Consider the following 19,744-nt stretch of genomic DNA (forward strand, 5'->3'; position numbering starts at 1 on the left):
GAGGTGGCACCTGGAATCTGTTTACAGAGTTCTGGCTGTAGCATTGGGAAACATTCGCTGGAAATAGATATAAGGACATGCTTATTTTGAATTGCAATTTTATAATTGCACTAAGAATATGTAGTTATTGAAATGTTTCATTGGTTCTCAAGACCCCAGAAACACACTGTGTTTTGGGTGTGTGTGTGTGTGTGTGTGTTTTCCTAGAGTTGGGTGGGGATAGAGAATCAAGAAATGTTACAAAATAACAGAATGTCATGGCAGTTGTTACATATGACAGCAGTTAGATGAGAGCTTTATACATTTGTGGCATTGTGTGAACATCTTACTGAATGTTTTCATCTTCTGTTTAGCTACTTTCCTTAATTTTTGTAAATGAATTATTAAAGGGACTAATCAGTGTCATTATTAATGCCAATACTTCCCCTCCCCCCCAACAACACCCAGAAGTAGAGTCACTGAGAGTTTGATTGCAGTTTGACATGTTCCCTGAAGTGAAGATGTTATACTGCAAGGCAATACCAGTGAGTTCCACATGATTTGAAAGTTAAACCCAAGAATCATTGGATTTTCACCTGTGTGTGGAAATTATACCTTGGAATATGTTAGTCTGAAGCAAAATAAGCATTTCTTATGACCAATTGACAAAGCTGTATTCAAAGGAAGTGAAAGCAATTGATCAGGTGTGTTAGGAAAGAAAATAGTCATTTTTTTAAAAAAGCCCTCTCCTGTGTTGACATCTGCCTCATCTCTCCTAGTAGGGGCACTCTACAGAGGACAGTGGAGTAGAAACAGCTTAACAATCAGACACATTGTTTCAGGAATAGGGAGCCCTTAAGGTACCTGAGTTCCAAGCTGTCAGGGGCTTTAAAGATCAAAACCGGTATCTTGAACTGGGCTCAGAAGTAATCAATAGTCACTGAAGATCTTTTAAAACTGGCAGGATACATTCCCAGTGAGCCATAGTTGGCTTTTAATGATTCCAAGTACATTAGTTTTTCTGTTAGTTAAGTTGATGATACTTTAACAGTTAGTTTGAATGCCAGATTGTTATTTAATTAATTGGTAACATTTGCTTCTCATACTTCTGCCAGAAAGGCACCCAAGGAGACCATCTTTAAGGAGTCAAGCAATATAAGGGCCAAGTTAACTGAGCGATCCTATGCATTTTTTGCTCAGAAATGAGTTCTCACTGTGTATAATAGAGCTTATTGCCAGGTTAGTGTGCATAGATTTGTAACCTTAAATCTTCAGTAAATATTTAAATGATACTGACAGATTGCATTTCTTGAATATTTGTAAATGTTTCCTTAAAAAGAGGCACAACTTATTACAGTAACCAAGTTACAGGGAACCAGGCAGAGGGCCTTCTCGGTAGTGGCGCCCTCCCTTGGAACGCCCTCCCACCAGATGTCAAAAAGAACAACAACTACCAGACTTTTAGAAGACATCTGAAGGCAGCCCTGTTTAGGGAAGCTTTTAATGTTTGATGTATTACAGTATTTTAATATTTTTTTTGAAGCCGCCCAGAGTGGCTGGGGAGGCCCAGCCAGATGGGTGGGGTATAAATAATAAATTATTATTATTATTATTTGCAGACATGGTTTTCTTTTTTTTGGGTGTATACAGTTTTTTTTACTAGTATCATGTACACAGCACCAATCTTGTGAAACCTTGTTATGGTTTTCACTGTTACCAGAGCTACAGCTATCCTCCAGTTTATATACTTCCTCATGGTCCTGGGCTTGTAGAAATCCCTGCCATTGGGAGATGTGTCAGGTCTGAAATCTTGGATTGTGCAGACAGGCAGTTTATGCCTTTAAGTTTAGGCGAACATTTGATCTTTAATTTGATATTTTTTCTTTCTGCTGTATTTATTGTTTTATAGAACATAGTCTGTGTATACACAGGTTGCAGAAGCAAGAGGTTGCTTGCAGTGCAGCCTATCTTTCCTTCTCCCCTACACCCACCCAAAAAGCCAGGGTGTCCAGGGACTTTCCTGAATGGCACAATGTGTTCACCTGAATTTGGACAGTTTCCCATCCAACTGTAGCTCCGCCCCCCATGACAAAGCTCATACTCCTTGGCCACCCACATTTCTTAGTGTTTTATGGTTTTATTGTACTCTGCTTTGAGAACTGCTTGTTACACACCAAACCATAGTTAACCTGACCCAGTGTCCTTATCACAACACAGCATTTCATTCAGATTTCTTATGAGGAGAGGAAATTGATGCAAGGACTGCCACCTCCCCTAAAATAAATGGGTAACCCATCCATAACACAGCTCTTTCTGTAAGTGAGCATGCAAGGAGCCCTAGGACCAGATACTGGTGTGGACACATTGGAATAATTGTCATTTGTATGGACAGACGCTAAATGACACCCAGCCTAGCAAGTGTGAAAACGAAGCATTCCTGAAAGGAAAAGCTAAGTAACCAGACTTGTGTGGGCTGATCTTGCTTTCTCAGAGGTGAATTAATGGTACTATCATTCTGATTGTGGATTTCCTGGCTGTAGGAGTATGGTATTGAAAATGTGTTTGCGGGCTAAGTTTTCCTGCGCTCTACTTCATATTAAGTCTTACATGTGCCAGTATCTTTCAAATGAACTTGTTTTATGACAAATTAATATGGTATTTTATTCATGTAAGAGTTCTTTCAAACTGTTTATTCTTTTCTAATCTTGTAAAGCTGTTATAAATATATCCCTGTTTGTAGATTCAAACCTATTCACAGTATGTTACGTACTCTCTATTCATTGGGGGGGGGGCAAGTTTCTCCAATGGTTGAGCATCCTTGATAGGAAGTACATCTGCTTCTTTTAGTTTAAAAAGTAAACCTGTAATTCAAAATAATCAAATTCAGGATTAAGCTGCAAGAAATATGAATGATGACAAAATATAAGATGCATAGTGTATGAGTGCAAGGCAATGAATGCAGAATTTGAAGTGTGTGTCTATTTTGTGAAGCTTGGCTAGGTAGGTAATACTGTACTTGCTGGTAAAAAAATATTATACTTGTAAAAGGACCCTGTATTACTGAGAGTTTGTTTCTTTCAGGTATCAGCTTCTTAGTCATTAGCAGGAACTTCATAGCCCCAAGCTTCTTTTAATACCCAAACCAACAAAATCTGGACCAAATAAGCATTCAAAGCTGCCCTCTGTAGGCCATACTAGAGGCTGCATAGCAGATCAGCTCCTATTAGCTGACATGAGGTTCCGCAAATAAATGTAGTGATCCCTTGAGCCTTGACCTTTAAAAAGAAAATAATTAAAAGTAGCCACAAAAGGTTGTGAGGAGGAATAGTTTGGGGAAAGGTGCTGGCTTAAACCTTTTAGAAGAGTTTGGATTTGATATCCCGCCTTTCACTCCCCTTCAGGAGTCTCAAAGCGGCTAACAATCTCCTTTCCCTTACTCCCCCACAACAAACACTCTGTGAGGTGAGTGGGGCTAAGAGACTTCAGAGAAGTGTGACTAGCCCAAGGTCACCCAGCAGCTGCATGGGGAGGAGCGGAGACGCGAACCCGGTTCCCCAGATTACGTGACTACCGCTCTTAACCACTACACCACACTGGCTCTCACCTTCAACACTCCCTCTGCTGTTTTTCTTGGGGGGAGGGCAGAACTCTTCCACTCAAGTTCACAACTTCCTACAGCTGCTTTTCATTACAAAACTATCATGAGATTGTTACATGTATCTGCCATGTAATTTCTAGTTTGGTCTCAATTCCGTTTTGTAACATTGTATTGTGATTTGGCTAGATGTCATGGCTGTGATTTCGATGTTTCCAGAAATCTCTTAGGATCAAGAATTCCATTTTAAGTTCTTGAAATAATTCCATAGCAAGGGTCATTATCTTTTTTTTACTTGTGTTTCTTGATCAGTAGTGAAATGAACTCTGGTGACTTGGTGATCAGATTTAATGCCTCCTTGAAATTAGGACAGGAATTTAATTTAGTGCAGCATTACATTTACATTGTCACAATACTTATAAGATTGCTGCAATTATTAATATACATCAGTTACAGGGCTTATAATTAAGTTAATTTTGCAGCAATAACAGATCACCAGTAAAGTGGATGAATGCTGCACACAGTATAATGATAATTTAACTTAAGACGGTGCTTAAATATATGATGATCTGTAGGACAATTTGGTTGATTCCTTTGACAAGGATGTGCTTAGGGACACAGGCAGAGTTCCATTTCTTGCAATGAAATTATTACCCAGCACTGATTCTATTTTAGAAGTGTTGGAGTACTGAAAGGCAGAAAAAATCTCTGGGGTGGGGGGCTGTATCAGGTCCTGTATCAATCTAGCAACTGACGTTCTTCCCAGCATAAGTATGCATCAGGGCAACCAAGGCTGCTTCTGTGTAAAAACAAAAACAAAAAAGCTTAACAGATATGAAGCTAGTTTAGAAATGAATCCAATCAGGCTCTTCCAAGATTAACCGCCACCACTCATTTGGACATCATGCCTGGGCAGGGAATGTTAGCATTAACTACATTCTTTGGGTATATGAAGATGCTTCACTTGTGTTATTTCACAAAACATTTGAAAAAGCATGGTAAACATCTCGGTCAGAGAGTTTAAAACCCCCCTGATATTTTACCTTCCCATGCTATTTTGCCCTTTTACAATCTTTAGTTGTGTTAAGTGGGAGAGCTGTTAAAATACCCAGGCAACCCCTCGTTTCCGCATGTTTAATATGTGTGCAACTGTGTTCGGCATCGCACCAACCTGGAAATGACCTGGAAACATCATAAAGATGTAACTGAAACATCACTATAAGGGTGAGGTGGAGGTGGAATGGGGCAGAGTGGGGCGGGGTAGCGTGTTTGCAGATAACGTGATGCAGTAAATATTTCTAGAGCCTACCAGTGCTGTGTTTACGATTAATTGGTATCAAGTAAATCACTTCAAATTTAATCTCTTTGAAATCATACTAATAGTATAGTAAGAGCTGAATAAAAATGAGAGGTTTAAAATTGTGGGCAAGACTTACCTGAATGATCTTTTCGTACTAATTAGTTGATATTTATTTAGGTGCTAAAGATTATTTCAAGGCATGCCAGAACTGTCATCTTGACAGATGTACATTTATTGAAACTCTTTCCCTTTCATTTATTTGCCACACCCCTTCATTCCCAATTTCATTTGTTTCCACAAAATTTATGTTGTCTCGAGCAGCTTAAATGGTGGTTGATCTTTGCAAGGCTTGCAAAATTATGTCTTGCTGGTGGAAGGGAGATAATGGAATGGTAATCAGTGTTGTATTCAGGAAAGAGACATATTGGTCTTTTTATGCCAGGAGGTGTCTTGAGAAATTAGAATTCAGCTATTTATTAGATGGTGCCAACCAATTTACTTTGGATTGCTGATACAGAAAATTCAAAAATTTAGTTGGATGTTACAGTGTAGGAGAATCTTAAGATAGAAGCATGTGTATATTCTCATGAAGTGATATTTTAAAGGGGGGGGGGCTGTAGTTCAGCAGTGGTTTGCATGCAAAAGCTGCTAGGTTCAACATTAGGAAGCCACCTTATACTGTCACAGACCATAATTCTATCTAGTTCAGTATTGCCTACACAGACTCAGAGATTCTTCAAGGTTTCAGATACAGAGGTACCTCGGGTTACAGATGCTTCAGGTTACAGATGCTTCAGGTTACAGACTCCGCTAACCCAGAAATAGTACCTCAGATTTAAGAACTTTGCTTCAGGATGAGAACAGAAATCGTGTGGTGGCGGCGCGGTGGCAGTGGGAGGCCCCATTAGCTAAAGTGGTACCTCAGGTTAAGAACAGTTTCAGGTTAAGAACGGACCTCCAGAACAAATTAAGTTCTTAACCCGAGGTACCACTGTAGAAGCCTGGAGACTCCAGAAATTGGAGAATAGCTATGACACTGTGGTGCAGGGCATGTTTTCAGTGTAGGAGTTCCGAGCTTCAGTCACCAGCATCTGTAGTATGGGAAAGTGGAGGGTGAGAGGGAGCACTTGGAAAGCCCCCTGTTTAAAATCCCAGTGAATGTGAATGAGTCTTCTTCAACCTCATCTCTTCCCATTGCTGAGCTACAACTTCCATCATCCCTGATCATCGCTGTGCTGCTGGCAGTTGGTCCAACAACTGCCACGGACACCAGATTGGGGAAGACTGTGTAAAGAATGCTGAGCTAGATGAATGTATTTTTTTACTCTATAAGGTAGTTTTCTATTGCTGCTGGTTATGAGTCTCATGCTCACACAAATGAACAAACAACTTGTTTTATATTTGATGCAGGAATGCCTTATTAAAGAAGAAAGAAAGTAAGCTGTGGTGCTTAGCCTAAAAATCTATAGTCTCTTGCTTATAACAAAGATTTTTAGGTATCTGGTGGAAAGAGGATTTGGGAGAACAATTAGCTTTCTGAAATGTAATGCTTTCTGTCTACCAGCCTGACTTTCTTAGCAGCTGTACATATCCAGGCATTCCAAAATTCCATTTTGCAACATCTAGCATGCTTTGGTAAGCATTGTGGGTCCCATCTGCTTCCATTGTCTATCAGCTACTGTTCATTCTAGATATCTCACCATGAGGTTTTAGCAGATCCTATTTGCTACTCCATGCATACGGTATGGTTTATTGTCTTAGCTAGCTAGTAATCTTTGATATTTGGGCAGTTGATTCTGCTTTACAGAGCAGGTGAAAGTTTTTGATAAAATTAAATTTGGCCAAGGTGTTGATTCTTAAGCATCAGCAGCTACAAGCCAAACTTCGGAAGAGTTGGCCAGCACTGGCATTTCCACTTAACTGAGACACTGGATCATCAAATATGCACAAGCAGATGGTTAGCCTCATGTTAATTACAGAACACATTTGAGCCAAATTCAGACAGATATTCGTGGTGATTTGCATACTGCGGACTTAAGATTCCTTTTTCCAATGGAAAAGCCCTTGAATGAATGACTTATGCAGCCTACTGGATATTTCTGATAAGGCCATCAGTTCAGAACCAATTAACACTTGGAATAACTTCCTATCACAGGGTTCTAGGCAGCATTTTATATTTTATTGAGATAAGCAGAGGAGTACAACATGTGACTTTGCAATTGCTGTAGGTAGGTATGTAAATTAACAATTGGTTCTGTTAAACTTTTATTTCTCTGGACAAAAGTATCATATACAAAAAGGCACATTTACTTAAACTCTACTTTCAGCTGCCCTTATTTATGATCCTGCAAATGTTCCCTATATAAACAATCTTACCTATAGGTGAGTGTTCTTGGAGCAGTCTGTGCTATCAAAGGAAGCTGCGGCCTGGAGGTTCTTACTTTTTATCTCTCCAAATGCCTAAATCAGTTGTTCCAAATTGCCGATTTACTTAAAGGATGAGTCCTGGGCTATGTGTCCTGCTCTCATTTGACTAGAGAGAGGCTGTTTGGATTACCTTAATTATCTGAGGGTCCATTGTGGGTTATGTTCCTGATTTTCAAAGCTGGAGAAACAGTTATTGAAGTGAGGCAACAGAGAGTTTTTGTAGCCTGTGAGTGACTAATTTAGCAACTAAGGGAAAATAAAAGAATAAAAAAATGTCCTGTTCTATAAATGGAATTCTTACATACATTTAAAAATAGAGCTTCTTTGGGTTGCTTTTGAGGAAGTAGCATAATTGCAGAGTAGTGTGCCTCTCCTACTTGGTTAAGTTGCTGACGTATTAATGTAGTATCAGAAAGAAGTTGTATAGCTGTTCAGGAAAAAGGTCCTGCCATGATTAAGACAATATGCAGTGCTTTAAAACCATATGAACCCCAGAGGAATTGCTGCTGGTTGGCTTGTACCTGCCACTTCTACTTGCTTGACGCATTGAGTAAATATATGTTGAAATTGAGCTAGCTAGTTCAATTTGAGGTTATCCACAGTAAAACCTAGGAACTGATTACGTTCTCTGAAGTGAAAATGTTAGGATGTATGTTGGGGTAGAAACAATGTACTTATTTCCTTAGGATCCTGACTCTGTGTGATCCTGATTGTATTTTTGTGATAACAGGGGCATGGTCTGAGATATTAAGAAGACAGATCTCCAAGTTGTGGACCTAAGACTTTCTGTGATTAAGAAATAATCCATTCTGGAATAATTTTTTGACTTTGCATGCTCTCACTCAATCCAAGACTCATTATGTGAACAGCCCTCTCTCATGCAAGGAAGCCTTTGGGACACATGTCTGATAACTACTTAGTATGTGGCTTAACTACTTGGTTTGTGGAAGGAAACTCTATTTTTGAGCCTGTGCTCATGTAGTAAAATGGATATGTGGGCATTCTTTACACATGATGGTGTATATTTGTACAATATTTGTGTATTCCTTTTCTGCTGTAATATTTCTCAAAGCAGTTCCCAATAATAGAACTGGATTTATAGACAGGTCATATTGCCTTGGCAATTCCGAATTGCAGGTGCTGCCAATGGGATCATGTGATTCCTTGTTCTGCCCCTCTCAAAGGTGGTGGTGACAAAGAGAGGTCCTAGTAGCAGATGTTTTTCAGAGTCCTAGACTGATACCTTTTGAGAGAGGAGACCACACACATGTGCATGTCTTGTAGTGTTCACCTCACCGTTCATTGTATTTTGTGGAGTATCTAGAATTCTGAAGTTGTGTGGCAGACCCTTTTTTTTTTAAAAAAAGTATTTTTATTAAAGATTTCTTGGTTTACAAAAGTATGTGCAATGTCTCTTTTTTCAAGTTACATTTTCTTGATCAGTTTCATTTGTTGAGACATTAGTGTTACATTAGGAAGACAAGGGGGAAAGAGGTGGAGGGGGAATGGTAAGTGGGGGTGGAGTCGGGTGGCAATGTTTCTATTTTACTTAATGTGTGTGTGGGGGGGGGGGTTGTGTCAGTGTCACTTGTGCAGGTTCTCTTTGCTATTTGCTTGTGTTCCTTTAGTGGTGAGAGAGGTTGGGGTTGGCCTAGAGTGTGATTGTTTATTTGTGATTGGCTGTGGTGAACTTTGTTTTCATGTGTGAGTGGGGTGGGTGGATGTTTTGGATCAGGTTAGCCAAATTGATTCATATGCTGTTGGTGGATTCTTGACGTTGTCTTGTTGGGCTGTGTATGTGATAAAGGGGAGCCATACCGGGGTGAAGGCGTCATCTTCTATTTGTCCCCATATCAGTTTCAGTTTATTGGTTAATTTTTCTAGTAAGGCTGTTTCCCATGCTATTTGGTACCATTGGTCCATGCTTACTCCTGACAGGACTCTCCTGTGTCTGGTTATGATGTTTCTGGCTGCTGAGAGTGGGTGGGTTATGAGTTCTTTGTGATGTGTGGGCATTATTGTCTTGGAAGAGGCAGACCCATTCTTCATACCCTGCTTGAAACTTAACTTCAGTTCTGGGCGACAATACAGGATTTATTCAAGTTTCTGAGCCCTGTTGGCTGGCTGGCTGTTTTTATTTAAAAAATTGTTTGTATTATTTGGAAGAAGTTGCTAATGAAAGAATTCTGTGTTTGCAAAAAGACTGGCATGTAGCTCAGTATAATGTGTGGCATAGTGCGTCCTAGCAGCTGTTGCACCATAAACTTAAATATGCTTACCCATTGAAGGCCCAGGGGTATTCTGTATGCTTTTATCGGCATAGAGTTGATACCTTTAGGGGTCATGCTAAAATAAAATTATTTATTGTCAACAGTGAATGTTTAATAATGTAATTTCTGGTACAGACCCAAACATTCAAGAAGAAATCTGCTGCCTTGTTCTCAGCAGATTTCTCCAGCTGCAGTTGAAGTACCATTGGTTCTGACAGTAATCTTTTAGTGCTAGTAATCACACACTCCACGCTAACAGTTTTTATAGTAATAGCCAATGCTTGAGAATCCAAAAGTAATAATTCAACTGAAATAGTGTGAAATGAATTAGATGCTTTCAGTTCTTTCATGTGAATAATTTCAGGCATTCATTCAGCAGTGAAGGAATGTCTGCTTAAGGGGTTTGAGGGTTTCTGTTTGTGTGTTTCTTTGTTTTGTAACTGACCCAGTATTTTCTTAGGAGAGTTCAAGTACATTTACCTATACAAGCACATGTGTATGCACGTGCTCGCATAAGAATTGGATAGGACTGTATCTAAAAATACTGTCATCTTATTTAATATTTAACCAGTTTTCTAAACATGCAGGCAGCCCTTTTCCCAATAGGATAGAAAATGAAACTGAACTGATTGTGGTGGCTACATTTTTAGTGTTTTCTTCTGTAATCCAAGTTTTAAAGAAAAGGCTTTGGTTACATTTATCTCAGTGCCTTAGATAAATCAGCAGCTTCTATAGTTCAGTTTTTTATGGTAAGTTGTTTTGGAAGTTGAATGGAATCCATTCCGGAAGTCCGTTCGACTTCCAAAACGTTCGGAAACCGAAACGTGGCTTCTGATTAGCCGCAGGAAGCTCCTGCAGCCAATCGGAGGTTGCGGAAGCCCTGTTGGACATTCGAGTTCCAAAGAACGTTTGTAAACCGGAACACTCACTTCTGGGTTTGCAGCATTTGGGAGCCAAAACATCCAAGTACCAAGGCATTTGGGATCCAAGTTACGACTGTATAGCCGGGAAGGTGGCATACATAAAATGTGCTGTGCATCAGGGGAATAACAGAGTTCTGACAAGGGTGTTCAGACTTAAGGATTTGCTTCCCCACACAGTCATTTAGCAGGGGCAAAACTAAACTTTATTTCACCTGGGTCAAAGACCCAGTTTGGCACCCCATGCACATTTGCGTGTGTACACACACAGGTTGGGAGCCTCAATGGTGCTTCTCTGGAGCTTCAGCTGGGGCAAAAAACCTGGCTAGACCCCCCCCTCCCCCGGTAGCTACGGCTCTGTCTTATATTGGGTCCAATTAGTACACTTTCTTGTTCTCCATCAACTCCCATTTTCTCCTTTGAGTTATAGCAGATCCATCCAATACCAGTGTGGTGTGTTCAGGTCCAATGCCATTGTGATAACAGCAAGAGGAGTGTTAAAATTTCTATAGAAACACCAAAGTTCAAAAAGCTTGTGTTCTGCTTCCTCCGCCCCCTCTACTCACACACATTCATCTTTGGATTCAAGCCATAGTGAGTTCAGGCTGCAGGAGAGGGGCTTTTTGCTGGTGGCACCCAGGCTTTGGAACACCCTCCTGAAGTAAGTAAGACTGGTGCTAACACAATCCTCATCCCAGGGAGACTATTGAACTCCTGAATCCCTGCGTTCAGGCTGTTTTGAACAACTGAGGGGGAACAAGATGAACCTTAATCCGGATAAGACAGAGGTCCTGTGGAAGGAAAAACATACACTTTTGTATGGAGGTTTGTAACTGATTCTAGAAGGGGTTGCATTTCATCTGAATGATCAAGTTCACATTATGTGAATACTGCTAGAATCCATGCTAAATGGGGATGATGAGATGGCAGCCGTGGCCAGTGGTGCTTTTTCCAGTTTTGGCTGGTTTGTTAGCTGAAACTCTACCTGGAGAGAATGAATGTTGTCTCAGTTATCTATGCACAAGTGAGTATCTAGGCTGGACAACTGCAATGTACATGAGGTGGCTTTTAAAAGTGGTTAAGAACTTTCATCTGGAACAAATAAAAGTTGGTTGGGGCTGGGTGGTTAAAGTGCTTTGCACCTACATTATACCAGCTGCACTGTCCCAATGTGTTTCTGAACCCAAATTAAAGTGCTGGTGATAATCTTAAAAGCCCTAATCATTTTGGGACTGGGTTACCTACAGGACTGTGCATGGGATGGAACCTCTGAATCTACCTTGTGGGCTCTGCTCAGGCCAGTTTCTTTCTTTTTACAGATACCTGAAGGAATTCCGCACAGAGCAGTGCCCACTCTTTGTGCAGCACAAGTGTACTCAGCATAGGCCCTATACATGCTTCCACTGGCACTTTGTCAACCAGCGTCGCCGCCGGTCTATCCGCCGTCGGGATGGCACCTTTAACTACAGTCCTGACATTTACTGCACCAAATACGATGAGACCACAGGGATCTGTCCAGAAGGAGATGAGTAAGTTACTCAAGGCTGCATCTAACTTGACCAGATAGAGGTTCCAGCCTGCACTTACAGAGAGGAGAGAATTCAACAAACCAGCTTTTTAAAAATCATGCAGAAGAACCCATGAAGAATTGTGGAAACGCTGCAGTAGAAACTTGAACAAAAAATTAATTACGATTGCACCACACCTATATATCCCCCCCCCCAAATGAAGGCTGTAATTCAAAGGTTTTTTTGCTCTGGAATAATCCTAGAGAAATTAGTGAGGTTTATTTTAAAATTAATGGCCTGAGGATCGTTTCCTCATTTTATATCCTTATTTTACAAAGGATACAAATGGGAAAAAGTGCTGGATTTGACAACTGTGAGGACTAAAAAATTTTTTTTGTTGGGCAGCATGTTTCAGCCTTTGAGTTTCTACGAGCTCTCTTTCCCCCCCTCCCCTGTAGGTGTCCATTCCTGCATAGAACTACTGGTGACACAGAACGTAGATATCACCTGCGCTACTACAAAACTGGAATCTGCATCCATGAGACTGACTCAAAAGGAAACTGCACCAAGAACGGTCTCCACTGTGCTTTTGCTCATGGGCCCCATGACCTCCGCTCTCCAGTTTATGATATCAGGTTAGTAGAGGATGAAGTTCCTTGTCTGCAGAAGTATGCTTGCTAAGCCAAAATGGAACAGATCAGAGTACAAAATGCTGCTGAATGTGTAGTGTTTAGCATCAGAAATATGATGGTGTTCTGTTTTCTCTCTTCCTCCACCCCTGCCCCCCAACCCCGCACAAAAGAATATGTTATATACAGTCCATTAAGGCCGTTTCCTGTGACTTTTTATGCATCACAAGGTGACTTGGGCAAGTATCTTGGTGCCAAGAGCCCCATTATTATGAATGGGTTTAATATAAACCAGACTATTGCTAAACCTCAACCATTGCCCTCACTAGACATAAGATAGTAAGGTGGCTAGGAAGAGGTTAAATCTGCCCCCCCTCCAACTATACCCCCCCGAGCAAATCTCCACCACCAGATGACTGTCAAAAATCACCTATCAGTTTAAAGAAAGGGATGGTATGACTTTAATTTCTTAGAACAAGATTTGTATAGAAACAAGCAGCTTAAGTGTTTGTAAGATTGGGTGAAACTGGACATTGGCAGCAAACATTGGTCTAGGAATTCTGGTCACCCCCATACATCTGTGAAACAGAGGGAGAGGACATGATTCGCAGGGAAGATGCTATGTTATGGGAATATGCTCTGAGAAAAAGCCCTTTTTTTTCTATCCACATTTCACCGTAGTCTACAGCCACTTTATCTGTTTTGTCCCACAATGCAGCAGATGCATATCTGAGTCCCATGACTAGGGAGGGAGTTGCAGTGGGAAAGTGGCAGTAGGGGAAGGATTAATTACCCTTCCCCTGCCTGCTGCTTCTTCCCTGCAGATCACACCCTCCCCCAGCTGATGTGTAGTTGTGTGTTACTGACTGGGGTTCCCAGCCCTGAGTCTGCAACCAAGTGTCTCTTTCAGCCCTTAGAGGTAAATATCATTTCATTAAGTATATGGGAGAGCATGTTTAAAGAGATGTTAACATTAGACCTAAGGTATTCTTTCCAATAGTTCTGTAAGATGAAAATACTTAAGCTTAGGAAATAGACATTGTATTTGATTGTTCTATTTATGTTATTGCTATCAAAAGGGAATATGTGAAGCATGCTAGGAGTTTACTTGGGTTTGTTTTGGGAGGTGGGGAGGATGAATTATGCTATATTAACTTGCTGGAGTCACACCAGTTGAGATTCAACCAGGATCTTATTTTACCTTCTTCATGAAGCACCATGCCCCTGCGTGCAAATAAGTGTGTGTGTTGTATAGGGGATTAATAGAACAACAGTGGAAAATGGAGTGCAATATGTCTTGTAGGAGTTTTCTCCAAAATAGCAGGAGGACAGAGTGCTCATACAAATCCTGAATCTCTAAAAGTGGGCTTAGCAAAAAAAGAAATAAAGAATAAATGTATGGGAATTCCTGCATTGTGGCAACTCCTATCTGGTAGACACACATCTCTTTCTCTGAATCTTCTCTGCCTGCCTATTGTTCATTTAACTCTGTTCCCTAAGGGAGCTTCAGGCCATGGAAGCTTTGCAGAATGGTCAGACTACAACAGAGGGTGGCATAGAGGGTCAGTCTGCAGTTGCCGCTAGCCATGCTATGATAGAGAAAATACTCAGTGAAGAGCCAAGGTGGCAAGGTGAGTTCCTTAGGGTCTTACATAGGGCTGTCCATTGTTCTTGGACTGCCCGCTCCTCCTATCACAAGGTTCTTCATGTAGGAAGCAATATGCTTGTCACCATGAATTAACCAGCCACACCTGTCTTCACAGACACAACATATGTTTTGGGAAACTACAAAACAGAACAATGTAAGAAGCCCCCACGTCTCTGTCGCCAGGGTTATGCCTGCCCTTACTACCATAATAGCAAAGATAGAAGAAGGAGCCCCAGGAAACACAAATACAGGTACAGTGCCTCAAGATCTGGTGTTTTGGAAGGGACCAGTAGTTTTGAGTTTTCTTCAAACCTATTGAACCCATTTATGTGATTACTTCCTTTGTTAAGACATGGATTGTAGTAAAACAAGTGGTTCTGTTTATTACAAGTGGGTCCCAATCAAATACTACTGTGTGTTCTAGGTTGAAGTTCTCAAGTCCAGGGGTGAGAACCTCAGGTGCAAGCATCAAATGTGACCCTCCAGGCCTCTCTGTCCCAACCCTCAGGACTCTCCCTGTTACCCTCTCTCAGGCACCCTTCAATGGCCCTGCTTTGCACCTTCCTCGAGTGCTTTTGCCTTGCTGGAATGTGTCCTAGAGCTGTGATAATGCCTCCTACTTGCATAGATTGAGAAATGCATGTAGGTGTATAGCCATCTCTAACTTTTGCATGGCTGGAATATAGCTTACTGCACAAAGGTAAGTCACATCCATTGAACTACCCACTTTTTGCTTCTGCCTACACAACTAGCATGGAAACCTCAGAAAGTTGCCCAGGAGGAAATGCAGCTGGAAAAGACTGGAAAAGGTTCTCCACCCCTGCATTAGTCCAGTTGAAAGCAATACATTTCCTTCAAAGTTACGCTCTAAGGATTAGTTCAGATATTGTTTTTGAGAGGAATAAGGGCTGCTGGGTTGTGTGTATACTTCTGGCAACTGTTAATACTGAAAGTGATCCTAATTTTTTTATTTAAGGAAATGTTTTGGGGCAGTTTCTTAACACTGGTTACTTGTTTTTATGCAACCTCTGAGTGTTCAGAATGGGTGGTGGTGAGAGCACCCTTAATTTTTGTAGCTGGGGTAAGCTATTTTGCTATTTCTCACTGTTCAAGCATCTAGATACTAAAAATGTGGGTTATAAGCAATATATTATAATATAATATAATATAATATAATATAATATAATATAATATAATATATGGGTGAATAGAACACTTTTTAATCTTCTAACTTAGAAAGTTTTGCTCTTTTATTTTTCTCTGTTGTGATTTTCTTGTCTTACATTGTTTTGTTTGATTAATTTATCGTCTTTTATCATACTTCATTTTTTGTTGTATTAATATGCCATTCACCACTTTGGAGCAAGTTACTGTTGTTGTTAATAATATTAGTAGTAGTGCTTAAAGTTAGTACTTGTTGAGACAATATAACTTCAAAAACTGGTGCCGGAATTCTACTGCTGTTCTCTTCCTTCCTTTTTCCTTATGTATCATGTCTATTAGACTCTGAATCTTTTGCTTTATAGCAACATAGAATTTGCTTTATAGCAACATAGTGCTAGCACAGTTTTCAGAGTGGGAATTTCTAGTTTTAAAGTCCTTCCTTGTGAAAATTGTGTTACACATTGAGACTTAATACATCAGATAGAAAGGCCATGTGAAAAGGTATCTCTCTGAGATCACAGGTTTCCATTCAACTCCCACACTTCATGTTCAAACTGTATTTCAAGCGTTGCTCAGTTTGTTACCTTGTCTCCTGCTGTTGTGTGCTTTCCTCTTCTGTGGGGGCCGAAGAAGACGACAGTCTTGAAACCCACCAGCTTCTGTCCTAATTCAATGTGACCTGAAATCATATGTATTTAGCTCTGCATAATGAAGTAAAACCTTTCACTGCCTTGGGAAAAGCTACATTGCAGGTAGCTAAGGTATTCAATGTGCAGAAGTAAGTGGCAGGGATATCTGGAAGCAGTAGACTGGGCATCCCTGTTTGGGACAATGAGATAAGTTTATTTGATGGTACCGAGTTGGAATTGGGTTACTTATTCTATACCATTGCTGCCTTCTTTATGCAGGTCATCCCCATGCCCGAGTGTGAAACATGGAGATGAGTGGGGAGATCCCAGTAAGTGTGACAATGGAGATGCATGCCAGTACTGTCACACCCGCACAGAACAACAATTTCATCCAGAGGTACAGTGAGCAACCCTTCCTGTTGGCTGCCTGGCTAGATAAATGGAGGGGCTCCAGGGTTTATATGTGCTGATAAACAGTAACACTTCTAATAAAAAGTACAATAAGAACACTGGAAGAGAAAGAATCCAAGGGGTCCTGAGGAGCTGAAATTGCTTGAGATCTTGGATTCTTCACCCATAAGTGCTCCTATTGCCATCTAGACATGCTGGGAAGAATGTTTCCTTGGACATTGAGAGTACAGCTGGCAGGGGCTGCAGGAACCAAGGTGAGGGGCCAAATGGGGCTTGATGGTTGGATGTAGGAGAGTGAGAAAATATGGAGTGGAAGCCTAGAAGACACAAGAGGCTGAGGGAGGTGCATGAGATCTAAGTAGTACCCTGAAGGGTTAGGCTGACTCCTTGTCTTGTTTTTCTGAATTTGAGACATAATTCGTCCAAAATGCGAAAAAAGAATTTTTACTGTCTCATAAGGTATTCAGAGCAAAGTCAGAACAGTGATGGGTAACTAAATGTCATGAAGGCTTTCAAAGTTGGAACAGAAGGTGTGATGAATTTGGGAACTGACACCTTCCTCCTGTGCATACAAGGGCAGCAGAGTTAGTCTTAGTGTACACAACCCTTATTATAAGAAGACCATGTGTTTTCTAGCAACTTTTGATGTTACTGTTGGGACATGGCTGCCCTGTCTATCAGCAGAATCCTTTCAAACTCTAGTTAAACATAGTTGAAGCAGTTCAACTATGGTTCCTTTCCTCTTTCCCCAAAGACTGCTGTTCTGGCAGCATATGGTGGTAGGGGCTTTGGGAGTGATTCCCATGGATGCATATACACATGGAAACACTTCTCTTGAATGGATACTATACACTTCTTTTGCTCAAATGTTTCCATGTGAGCCAATTCTGGATCCTTAGATAGAGCCAGTGTATGCACAGGACCATCATTCAGTAAGTTGCAAGAGTCATTAAAGCTGCAGTCCTATACACACTTATATGGGATTAAGTCCAGGCAAACTTTTGAGTAGACATGCAAAATATTGTGATGATGTTCTAATCAACTGTATTAATGTGTATTATCAATGGTAATAATGCTAAAAGTAATTCTGTGAATGTCAAATATAATTTGGGATCAGAGTTGTATGTAAAGCATAACTGAGGCACATCAAACTCAGTTGCATTTCTTGGTATAGTTCTATTTTTTTAAAAAAACCATTATAGATAACTATGTGTGCTCACGTGCATCACATTTTGTGCTTCCCCCCCAGATCTACAAATCAACAAAATGTAATGACATGCAACAGTCTGGCAGCTGCCCCCGAGGACCCTTCTGTGCCTTTGCACATGTAGAACGTAGGTGGTCTTATCTTTATCTAGCAATAAAGTGTAAGTGAGAGAAGTGTCATCCTGGGTTCAAAGTGGGACTTCATTTGCTGGATTAAGCAAAATTCAAAACAAATTACCCCCCTCCCCTCAGCAAGTCATGGGAAAGAATTCAAAAATAAATATTCCAGTGGATTTTATTTTGTGTGTTGTATCTTTTACTTTGGAAAAGACGCTTTAGCCACCAGATGGTGTGCGTTCTAATTGCATTTCCTCAAAATTAAGTGACACCCAGTGGCCACTCAAGGTATTGTACAGTTTTAAGTTTTGCTGTGGGCATTTTGGATTGCTGGTTTGTAATTTGCCTGCCTGAGGCTGTGAACACACAATTTCTTTCTGCGGAGCAAAGGAAAGAACTCATCTGTTGTAGTATTTGACCTGATCCTTTCATGAAGGAGTTTTCTGCTTTTGAGATTTCTTTTTAAGAAGCCAGATCAATGTGGCACAGATCACTTGGTTGGAGTCTTAGAAATGATGGGCAAGAATTTTTGGACACTTGATCAAGACATATTTCATAGAGGGAGGAGCAGTGATAGGATTTTCCTCTTCAGCAAGGCACTGGTGAGTATGGATGGGGGGATCTGTGACTCCCCAGGTGCTGTTGGACTTCAACTCCCAGCCTGGTCAGTGGTTGTGAATTATGGGAGTTGTTATTCAACCACGTCTAGTGGGGCACAGATTCACCACCCCTGCTGTAGCTCAACACTGGCATTAAAAGTGAAATAAGCAGTGTCTTGGCCTAACCTGAAATATGTAAGACGAAAGCTGAAATGGTTTTTGAACTACCCACCCTCTGCAAATCACTTTGGAGGAATGAAGGTGAAGCCACCTCCACAAATCCAGTCTGAATCTGTGAAGGTCCTCTCCATTCAACCCTAACCCTAACCCTAACCCCACCCAGATCTTGTCTGCTGAGCTGAAGACTGGATCTACTTCATATTCTTTCCCTTCCAGGTGCCCCAGACATTTCAGGGTGGGCTTGCCACGCAGATTCAGAACAACTGTTAACAGCTCTTGTTTCTCCATACATAACATATTCTGCCATATGAATTGTCTAGTTTGCCCTATTGGGAACATGGGATCTTTCCGTACGTAAAAAAATCAATTCTAGTGTTCTGAAATCAAATCAGTATACTAAGGCCTTTCTGTCTCCATTCCAAAACAGAGGGATAACAACTGGGAAAGGGCTGTTGCCTTTAGGCATCACATCATGGGCGTAGCCAGGATTTATTTCAGGGAGGCAGACTTTATGTTGCGGGGGGGTGGGTCAGAACCAAGTTATCTGCAACACAATTGTTTTTATTTATTTATTTATTTATTTACTTACTTTGGGTGGGACAGCTGCCCCCCCCCGGCTCCCTGGCTACAGCCATGCCTCACACCTGGGCTTTCCAGAAGTATATGGTTGGACATAGTTGGAAATAGAATGCTGGACTGTGTAGACAGTTGGTCTGATTCAAGAGGGTTGTTGTTATAGTCTTACGTTCTTCAGGCTATGATTCTAAGCAAGCATACGAAAGAAAACATCATTGAAATTGTAAGCTTGCTCACCTAGTAAATATGCTTAGAATTGGAGTGTCAGTCATCACCGTCAAGGTATTCTTAGCCATCATTGAACATTAGAGATGGAAACCCTGATTCAGTAGGTCTTTTGAATGAATAGTTACATCTGTCATTGCTTTAAGAGTGTAATTTATAATTTTAGGAAAAGCTAAGACACTCAAGGCAACAAACCAAACATTTACCAACTTTGTCTTATGAAAACTTTCTGTTATTTCTGTGCTGGTATGAGGATTGCTGCAAATAGATACAGATCTATGGAACCTCTGCACTTAGGAGAGCCATAAGATCCATTTTCATTTTTCTGCATACATTGTGTCATGTTTTTGTTTTGCATTTC

General features: G+C 40.8%; 1 protein-coding gene and 1 long non-coding RNA gene across 6 annotated transcripts in view; one reads left to right on the top strand and one right to left on the bottom strand.

The window, feature by feature from the left end:
• The window catches only part of UNK (unk zinc finger), a 54,054-nt gene that overhangs the window by 9,963 nt on the left and 24,347 nt on the right, over window positions 1-19,744 (top strand). For 3 of the 5 annotated variants that reach the window (XM_079965991.1, XM_079965988.1, XM_079965989.1), the window contains 6 exons: window positions 11,811-12,020; window positions 12,458-12,634; window positions 14,129-14,259; window positions 14,392-14,527; window positions 16,349-16,466; window positions 17,730-17,814. In XM_079965991.1, the coding sequence (XP_079822117.1) occupies window positions 11,811-12,020; window positions 12,458-12,634; window positions 14,129-14,259; window positions 14,392-14,527; window positions 16,349-16,466; window positions 17,730-17,814 (857 nt within the window). Of the gene's footprint in view, window positions 1-807; window positions 1,219-11,212; window positions 11,317-11,810; window positions 12,021-12,457; window positions 12,635-14,128; window positions 14,260-14,391; window positions 14,528-16,348; window positions 16,467-17,729; window positions 17,815-19,744 lie in introns of those variants that run through there. The other 2 variants (XM_079965990.1, XM_079965992.1) reach the window with 2 other exon arrangements.
• LOC307210418 lies at window positions 10,675-19,719 on the bottom strand. The gene is made up of 3 exons (XR_013835979.1): window positions 19,172-19,719; window positions 16,025-16,119; window positions 10,675-11,282 (listed from the first exon to the last, which is right to left on the bottom strand). It is a non-coding gene; the product is annotated as an uncharacterized lncRNA (long non-coding RNA).

The sequence above is a fragment of the Podarcis cretensis genome (genome assembly GCF_951804945.1).
Source record: "Podarcis cretensis genome assembly, chromosome: 2".
Taxonomy (NCBI): domain Eukaryota; kingdom Metazoa; phylum Chordata; class Lepidosauria; order Squamata; family Lacertidae; genus Podarcis; species Podarcis cretensis.